Source organism: Eimeria tenella, genomic scaffold (genome assembly GCF_000499545.2).
Source record: "Eimeria tenella Houghton genomic scaffold, Eth_scaff301, whole genome shotgun sequence".
NCBI lineage: Eukaryota > Apicomplexa > Conoidasida > Eucoccidiorida > Eimeriidae > Eimeria > Eimeria tenella.
This window is the reverse complement of record NW_013544268.1, coordinates 1-9,180: the sequence shown is the minus strand read 5'-3', so window position 1 is coordinate 9,180 and position 9,180 is coordinate 1. Positions and strand designations below refer to the sequence as shown.

Sequence of the window (9,180 nt, the reverse complement as noted above, 5' to 3'; positions counted from 1 at the left end):
GAGAGGTCTTGCGTTGAATTCCCGGAACAGCCCCTCGACGTGGCGGATGGGTGCACCAAGTGCTGCGCATTTTGTCCCCGCCGCAACTGCTCATGCTGCTGCCTCCTCCAAACCGAGGTGGGTTGTGTGTGGTGGTTTGGCCGGTCGTGAATGGAAGCTTGCAAGAAGAGGAGAAGGGCGTGGTTGTGTTCGGTGCATTCCGCTGCTCGTTTTTGGTGCGGCGACGACACTTTGGTTCGTGGGTGGGCTGCAGTTGGAGCGGCTGGGGAGGCGGTCGCTGTGGCTGAGGGAGGGGGTTCGGAGAGGAGGGAGCGCCGTTTTGGAGGTGAAGAGGAGGAAGCGCATGGGAGATGGCTTGCAGGGGAGAGGCGGGCCGCGCGTGTCGGAAAATAGTGCGATGCAGCGGAGGAGGTGACTAGCGGAGGACAGGGCAGGTTGCATGGGGGTGCGCTGTGGAAGGTCACCTGCGGGATTCGTCGGCTGTTTAGTCTAGTGGTATGATTCTCGCTTAGGGTGCGAGTGGTCTTGGGTTGAATTTCCGGGACAGCTCCTCGATGTGGCGGATGGATGCACCAACTGCTGCGCATTTTGTCCCCGCCGCAACTGCTCATGCTGCTACCTTCTCCAAACCGAGGTGGGTTGTGTGTGGTGATTTGGCCGGTCGTGAATGGAAATTTGCAGCACGAGGACAAGGGCGTGGTTGTGTTCGGTGCATTCCGCTGCTCGTTTTTGGTGCGGCGACGACACTTTGGTTCGTGGGTGGGCTGCGGTTGGAGCGGTTGGGGAGGCGGTCGCTGTGGCTGAGGGAGGGGGTTCGCAGAGGAGGGAGCGCCGTTTTGGAGGTGAAGCGGAGGAAGCGCATGGGAGGTGGCTTGCAGGAGAGAGGTGGCCCGCGCGTGTCGGAAAGTAGTGCGATGCAGCGGAGGAGGTGACTAGCGGAGGACAGGGCAGGTTGCGTGGGGGTGCGCTGTGGAAGGTCACCTGCGGGATTCGTCGGCTGTTTAGTCTAGTGGTATGATTCTCGCTTAGGGTGCGAGAGTTCCCGGGTTGAAATCCCGGGCCAGCTATTCGATGTGGCGGATGGATGCACCAAGTGCTGCGCATTTTGTCCCCGCCGCAACTGCTCATGCTGCTGCCTCCTCCAAACCGAGGTGGGTTGTGTGTGGTGGTTTGGCCGGTCGTGAATGGAAGCTTGCAGCACGAGGACAAGGGCGTGGTTGTGTTCGGTGCATTCCGCTGCTCGTTTTTGGTGCGGCGACGACACTTTGGTTCGTGGGTGGGCTGCAGTTGGAGCGGCTGGGGAGGCGGTCGCTGTGGCTGAGGGAGGGGGTTCGGAGAGGAGGGAGCGCCGTTTTGGAGGTGAAGAGGAGGAAGCGCATGGGAGGTGGCTTGCAGGGGAGAGGCGGGCCGCGCGTGTCGGAAAATAGTGCGATGCAGCGGAGGAGGTGACTAGCGGAGGGCAGGGCAGGTTGCGTGGGGGTACGCTGTGGAAGGTCACCTGCGGGATTCGTCGGCTGTTTAGTCTAGTGGTATGATTCTCGCTTCGGGTGCGAGAGGTCTTGCGTTGAATTCCCGGAACAGCCCCTCGACGTGGCGGATGGGTGCACCAAGTGCTGCGCATTTTGTCCCCGCCGCAACTGCTCATGCTGCTACCTCCTCCAAACCGAAGTGGGTTGTGTGTGGTGGTTTGACGGGTCGTGAATGGAAATTTGCAGCACGAGGACAAGGGCGTGGTTGTGTTCGGTGCATTCCGCTGCTCGTTTTTGGTGCGGCGACGACACTTTGGTTCGTGGGTGGGCTGCGGTTGGAGCGGCTGGGGAGGCGGTCGCTGTGGCTGAGGGAGGGGATTCGGAGAGGAGGGAGCGCCGTTTTGGAGGTGAAAAGGAGGAAGCGCATGGGAGGTGGCTTGCAGGGGAGAGGCGGGCCGCGCGTGTCGGAAAATACTGCGATGCAGCGGAGGAGGTGACTACCGGAGGACAGGGCAGGTTGCGTGGGGGTGCGCTGTGAAGGGTCACCTGCGGGATTCGTCGGCTGTTTAGTCTAGTGGTATGATTCTCGCTTAGGGTGCGAGAGGTCTTGGGTTGAATTCCCGGAACAGCCCCTCGACGTGGCGGATGGGTGCACCAAGTGCTGCGCATTTTGTCCCCGCCGCAACTGCTCATGCTCCTGCCTCCTCCAAACCGAGGTGGGTTGTGTGTGGTGGTTTGGCCGGGAGTGAATGGAAGCTTGCAGCACGAGGACAAGGGCGTGGTTGTGTTCGGTGCATTCCGCTGCTCGTTTTTGGTGCGGCGATGACACTTTGGTTTGCGGGTGGGCTGCAGTTGGAGCGGCTGGGGAGGCGGTCGCTGTGGCTGAGGGAGGGGGTTCGGAGAGGAGGGAGCGCCGTTTTGGAGGTGAAGAGGAGGAAGCGCATGGGAGGTGGCTTGCAGGGGAGAGGCGGGCCGCGCGTGTCGGAAAATAGTGCGATGCAGCGGAGGAGGTGACTAGCGGAGGACAGGGCAGGTTGCGTGGGGGTGCGCTGTGGAAGGTCACCTGCGGGATTCGTCGGCTGTTTAGTCTAGTGGTATGATTCTCGCTTAGGGTGCGAGAGGTCCCGGGTTCAATTCCCGGAACAGCCCCTCGACGTGGCAGATGGGTGCACCAACTGCTGCGCATTTTGTCCCCGCCGCAACTGCTCATGCTGCTACCTCCTCCAATCCGAGGTGGGTTGTGTGTGGTGATTTGGCCGGTCGTGAATGGAAATTTGCAGCACGAGGACAAGGGCGTGGTTGTGTTCGGTGCATTCCGCTGCTCGTTTTTGGTGCGGCGACGACACTTTGGTTCGTGGGTGGGCTGCAGTTGGAGCGGCTGGGGAGGCGGTCGCTGTGGCTGAGGGAGGGGGTTCGGAGAGGAGGGAGCGCCGTTTTGGAGGTGAAGAGGAGGAAGCGCATGGGAGGTGGCTTGCAGGGGAGAGGCGGGCCGCGCGTGTCGGAAAATAGTGCGATGCAGCGGAGGAGGTGACTAGCGGAGGACAGGGCAGGTTGCGTGGGGGTGCGCTGTGGAACGTCACCTGCGGGATTCCTCCGCTGTTTAGTCTAGTGGTATGATTCTCGCTTAGGGTGCGAGAGGTCCCGGGTTGAAATCCCGGAACAGCCCCTCCACGTGGCGGATGGGTGCACCAACTGCTGCGCATTTTGTCCCCGCCGCAACTGCTCATGCTGCTGCCTCCTCCAAACCGAGGTGGGTTGTGTGTGGTGATTTGGCCGGTCGTGAATGGAAATTTGCAGCATGAGGACAAGGGCGTGGTTGTGTTTGGTGCATTCCGCTGCTCGTTTTTGGTGCGGCGACGACACTTTGGTTCGTGGGTGGGCTGCGGTTGGATCGGCTGGGGAGGGGGTCGCTGTGGCTGAGGGAGGGGGTTCGGAGAGGCGGGAGCGCCGTTTTGGAGGTGAAGAGGAGGAAGCGCATGGGAGATGGCTTGCAGGGGAGAGGCGGGCCGCGCGTGTCGGAAAATAGTGCGATGCAGCGGAGGAGGTGACTAGCGGAGGACAGGGCAGGTTGCGTGGGGGTGCGCTGTGGAAGGTCACCTGCGGGATTCGTCGGCTGTTTAGTCTAGTGGTATGATTCTCGCTTAGGGTGCGAGAGGTCCCGGGTTCAATTCCCGGAACAGCCCCTCGACGTGGCGGATGGGTGCACCAACTGCTGCGCATTTTGTCCCCGCCGCAACTGCTCATGCTGCTGCCTCCTCCAAACCGAGGTGGGTTGTGTGTGGTGGTTTGACGGGTCGTGAATGAAGGCTTGCAAGAAGAGGAGAAGGGCGTGGTTGTGTTTGGTGCATTCCGCTGCTCGTTTTTGGTGCGGCGATGACACTTTGGTTCGTGGGTAGGCTGCAGTTGGAGCGGCTGGGGAAGCGGTCGCTGTGGCTGAGGGAGGGGGTTTGCAGAGGAGGGAGCGCCGTTTTGGAGGTGAAGAGGAGGAAGCGCATGGGAGGTGGTTTGCAGGGGAGAGGCGGGCCGCGCGTGTCGGAAAATAGTGCGATGCAGCGGAGGAGGTGACTAGCGGGGGACAGGGCAGGTTGCGTGGGGGTGCGCTGTGGAAGGTCACCTGCGGGATTCGTCGGCTGTTTAGTCTAGTGGTATGATTCTCGCTTAGGGTGCGAGAGGTCTTGTTTTGAATTCCCAGAACAGCCCCTCGACGTGGCAGATGGGTGCACCAACTGCTGCGCATTTTGTCCCCGCCGCAACTGCTCATGCTGCTACCTCCTCCAAACCGAGGTGGGTTGTGTGTGGTGATTTGGCCGGTCGTGAATGGAAATTTGCAGCACGAGGACAAGGGCGTGGTTGTGTTCGGTGCATTCCGCTGCTCGTTTTTGGTGCGGCGACGACACTTTGGTTCGTGGGTGGGCTGCAGTTGGAGCGGCTGGGGAGGCGGTCGCTGTGGCTGAGGGAGGGGGTTCGCAGAGGAGGGAGCGCCGTTTTGGAGGTGAAGAGGAGGAAGCGCATGGGAGGTGGCTTGCAGGGGAGAGGCGGGCCGCGCGTGTCGGAAAATAGTGCGATGCAGCGGAGGAGGTGACTAGCGGAGGACAGGGCAGGTTGCGTGGGGGTGCGCTGTGGAAGGTCACCTGCGGGATTCGTCGGCTGTTTAGTCTAGTGGTATGATTCTCGCTTAGGGTGCGAGAGTTCCCGGGTTGAAATCCCGGGCCAGCTCCTCGATGTGGCGGATGGATGCACCAAGTGCTGCGCATTTTGTCCCCGCCGCAACTGCTCATGCTGCTACCTCCTCCAAACCGAGGTGGGTTGTGTGTGGTGGTTTGGCCGGTCGTGAATGGAAGCTTGCAGCACGAGGACAAGGGCGTGGTTGTGTTCGGTGCATTCCGCTGCTCGTTTTTGGTGCCGCGACGACACTTTGGTTCGTGGGTGGGCTGCAGTTGGAGCGGCTGGGGAGGCGGTCGCTGTGGCTGAGGGAGGGGGTTCGGAGAGGAGGGAGCGCCGTTTTGGAGGTGAAGAGGAAGAAGCGCATGGGAGGTGGCTTGCAGGGGAGAGGTGGGCCGCGCGTGTCGGAAAGTAGTGCGATGCAGCGGAGGAGGTGACTAGCGGAGGACAGGGCAGGTTGCGTGGGGGTGCGCTGTGGAAGGTCACCTGCGGGATTCGTCGGCTGTTTAGTCTAGTGGTATGATTCTCGCTTAGGGTGCGAGAGGTCTTGGGTTGAATTCCCGGAACAGCCCCTCGACGTGGCGGATGGGTGCACCAAGTGCTGCGCATTTTGTCCCCGCCGCAACTGCTCATGCTGATGCCTCCTCCAAACCGAGGTGGGTTGTGTGTGGTGGTTTGACGGGTCGTGAATGGAAGCTTGCAGCACGAGGACAAGGGCGTGGTTGTGTTCGGTGCATTCCGCTGCTCGTTTTTGGTGCGGCGACGACACTATGGTTCGTGGGTGCGCTGCGGTTGGAGCGGTTGGGGAGGCGGTCGCTGTGGCTGAGGGAGGGGGTTCGGAGAGGAGGGAGCGCCGTTTTGGAGGTGAAGAGGAGGAAGCGCATGGGAGGTGGCTTGCAGGGGAGAGGCGGGCCGCGCGTGTCGGAAAATAGTGCGATGCAGCGGAGGAGGTGACTAGCGGAGGACAGGGCAGGTTGCGTGGGGGTGCGCTGTGGAAGGTCACCTGCGGGATTCGTCGGCTGTTTAGTCTAGTGGTATGATTCTCGCTTAGGGTGCGAGAGTTCCCGGGTTGAAATCCCGGGCCAGCTCCTCGATGTGGCGGATGGATGCACCAAGTGCTGCGCATTTTGTCCCCGCCGCAACTGCTCATGCTGATGCCTCCTCCAAACCGAGGTGGGTTGTGTGTGGTGGTTTGACGGGTCGTGAATGGAAGCTTGCAGCACGAGGACAAGGGCGTGGTTGTGTTCGGTGCATTCCGCTGCTCGTTTTTGGTGCGGCGACGACACTATGGTTCGTGGGTGGGCTGCAGTTGGAGCGGTTGGGGAGGCGGTCGCTGTGGCTGAGGGAGGGGGTTCGGAGAGGAGGGAGCGCCGTTTTGGAGGTGAAGAGGAGGAAGCGCATGGGAGGTGGCTTGCAGGGGAGAGGCGGGCCGCGCGTGTCGGAAAGTAGTGCGATGCAGCGGAGGAGGTGACTAGCGGAGGACAGGGCAGGTTGCGTGGGGGTGCGCTGTGGAAGGTCACCTGCGGGGATTCGTCGGCTGTTTAGTCTAGTGGTATGATTCTCGCTTAGGGTGCGAGAGGTCTTGCGTTCAATTCCCGGAACAGCCCCTCGACGTGGCAGATGGGTGCACCAACTGCTGCGCATTTTGTCCCCTGCCGCACTGCTCATGCTGATGCCTCCTCCAAACCGAGGTGGGTTGTGTGTGGTGGTTTGACGGGTCGTGAATGGAAGCTTGCAGCACGAGGACAAGGGCGTGGTTGTGTTCGGTGCATTCCGCTGCTCGTTGTTGGTGCGGCGACGACACTTTGGTTCGTGGGTGGGCTGCAGTTGGAGCGGCTGGGGAGGCGGTCGCTGTGGCTGAGGGAGGGGGTTCGGAGAGGAGGGAGCGCCGTTTTGGAGGTGAAGAGGAGGAAGCGCATGGGAGGTGGCTTGCAGGGGAGAGGCGGGCCGCGCGTGTCGGAAAATAGTGCGATGCAGCGGAGGAGGTGACTAGCGGAGGACAGGGCAGGTTGCGTGGGGGTGCGCTGTGGAAGGTCACCTGCGGGATTTGTCGGCTGTTTAGTCTAGTGGTATGATTCTCGCTTAGGGTGCGAGAGTTCCCGGGTTGAAATCCCGGAACAGCACCTCGACGTGGCGGGTGGGTGCACCAAGTGCTGCGCATTTTGTCCCCGCCGCAACTGCTCATGCTGATGCCTCCTCCAAACCGAGGTGGGTTGTGTGTGGTGGTTTGACGGGTCGTGAATGGAAGCTTGCAGCACGAGGACAAGGGCGTGGTTGTGTTCGGTGCATTCCGCTGCTCGTTTTTGGTGCGGCGATGACACTTTGGTTTGTGGGTGGGCTGCAGTTGGAGCGGCTGGGGAGGCGGTCGCTGTGGCTGAGGGAGGGGGTTCGGAGAGGAGGGAGCGCCGTTTTGGAGGTGAAGAGGAGGAAGCGCATGGGAGGTGGCTTGCAGGGGAGAGGCGGGCCGCGCGTGTCGGAAAATAGTGCGATGCAGCGGAGGAGGTGACTAGCGGAGGACAGGGCAGGTTGCATGGGGGTGCGCTGTGGAAGGTCACCTGCGGGATTCGTCGGCTGTTTAGTCTAGTGGTATGATTCTCGCTTAGGGTGCGAGAGGTCCCGGGTTGAAATCCCGGAACAGCACCTCGATGTGGCGGGTAGGTGCACCAAGTGCTGCGCATTTTGTCCCCGCCGCAACTGCTCATGCTGATGCCTCCTCCAAACCGAGGTGGGTTGTGTGTGGTGGTTTGACGGGTCGTGAATGGAAGCTTGCAGCACGAGGACAAGGGCGTGGTTGTGTTCGGTGCATTCCGCTGCTCGTTTTTGGTGCGGCGACGACACTTTGGTTCGTGGGTGGGCTGCAGTTGGAGCGGCTGGGGAGGCGGTCGCTGTGGCTGAGGGAGGGGGTTCGGAGAGGAGGGAGCGCCGTTTTGGAGGTGAAGAGGAGGAAGCGCATGGGAGGTGGCTTGCAGGGGAGAGGCGGGCCGCGCGTGTCGGAAAATAGTGCGATGCAGCGGAGGAGGTGACTAGCGGAGGACAGGGCAGGTTGCGTGGGGGTGCGCTGTGGAAGGTCACCTGCGGGATTCGTCGGCTGTTTAGTCTAGTGGTATGATTCTCGCTTAGGGTGCGAGAGTTCCCGGGTTGAAATCCCGGAACAGCACCTCGATGTCGCGGATGGGTGCACCAAGTGCTGCGCATTTTGTCCCCGCCGCAACTGCTCATGCTGATGCCTCCTCCAAACCGAGGTGGGTTGTGTGTGGTGATTTGGCCGGTCGTGAATGGAAATTTGCAGCACGAGGACAAGGGCGTGGTTGTGTTCGGTGCATTCCGCTGCTCGTTTTTGGTGCGGCGATGACACTTTGGTTTGCGGGTGGGCTGCAGTTGGAGCGGCTGGGGAGGCGGTCGCTGTGGCTGAGGGAGGGGATTCGGAGAGGAGGGAGCGCCGTTTTGGAGGTGAAGAGGAGGAAGCGCATGGGAGGTGGCTTGCAGGGGAGAGGCGGGCCGCGCGTGTCGGAAAATAGTGCGATGCAGCGGAGGAGGTGACTAGCGGAGGACAGGGCAGGTTGCGTGGGGGTGCGCTGTGGAAGGTCACCTGCAGGATTCGTCGGCTGTTTAGTCTAGTGGTATGATTCTCGCTTAGGGTGCGAGAGGTCTTGTTTTGAATTCCCGGAACAGCCCCTCGACGTGGCGGATGGGTGCACCAACTGCTGCGCATTTTGTCCCCGCCGCAACTGCTCATGCTGCTACCTCCTCCAAACCGAGGTGGGTTGTGTGTGGTGATTTGGCCGGTCGTGAATGGAAATTTGCAGCACGAGGACAAGGGCGTGGTTGTGTTCGGTGCATTCCGCTGCTCGTTTTTGGTGCGGCGACGACACTTTGGTTTGTGGGTGGGCTGCAGTTGGAGCGGCTGGGGAGGCGGTCGCTGTGGCTGAGGGAGGGGGTTCGGAGAGGAGGGAGCGCCGTTTTGGAGGTGAAGAGGAGGAAGCGCATGGGAGGTGGCTTGCAGGGGAGAGGCGGGCCGCGCGTGTCGGAAAATAGTGCGATGCAGCGGAGGAGGTGACTAGCGGAGGACAGGGCAGGTTGCGTGGGGTTGCGCTGTGGAAGGTCACCTGCGGGATTCGTCGGCTGTTTAGTCTAGTGGTATGATTCTCGCTTAGGGTGCGAGAGGTCCCGGGTTCAATTCCCGAAACAGCCCCTCGACGTGGCAGATGGGTGCACCAAGTGCTGCGCATTTTGTCCCCGCCGCAACTGCTCATGCTGATGCCTCCTCCAAACCGAGGTGGGTTGTGTGTGGTGGTTTGACGGGTCGTGAATGGAAGCTTGCAGCACGAGGACAAGGGCGTGGTTGTGTTCGGTGCATTCCGCTGCTCGTTTTTGGTGCGGCGATGACACTTTGGTTTGTGGGTGGGCTGCAGTTGGAGCGGCTGGGGAGGCGGTCGCTGTGGCTGAGGGAGGGGGTTCGCAGAGGAGGGAGCGCCGTTTTGGAGGTGAAGAGGAGGAAGCGCATGGGAGGTGGCTTGCAGGGGAGAGGCGGGCCGCGCGTGTCGGAAAA

General features: G+C 61.5%; 2 protein-coding genes across 2 annotated transcripts; both read right to left on the bottom strand.

Annotated features, from left to right (window-relative positions):
- Positions 1 to 1,006: 1,006 nt before the first annotated feature.
- On the bottom strand, positions 1,007 to 1,621 carry ETH_00010325 (uncharacterized protein; the record flags this gene model as incomplete). Its single annotated transcript, XM_013379428.1, has 1 exon — positions 1,007 to 1,621. One exon carries the CDS (start codon positions 1,619 to 1,621, stop codon positions 1,007 to 1,009), a length of 615 nt encoding a protein of 204 aa, XP_013234882.1.
- Positions 1,622 to 2,040: 419 nt separating this feature from the next.
- On the bottom strand, positions 2,041 to 2,655 carry ETH_00010320 (uncharacterized protein; the record flags this gene model as incomplete). The annotated part of the gene is made up of 1 exon (XM_013379427.1): positions 2,041 to 2,655. One exon carries the CDS (start codon positions 2,653 to 2,655, stop codon positions 2,041 to 2,043), a length of 615 nt encoding a protein of 204 aa, XP_013234881.1.
- Between the last annotated feature and the right edge of the window lie 6,525 nt (positions 2,656 to 9,180).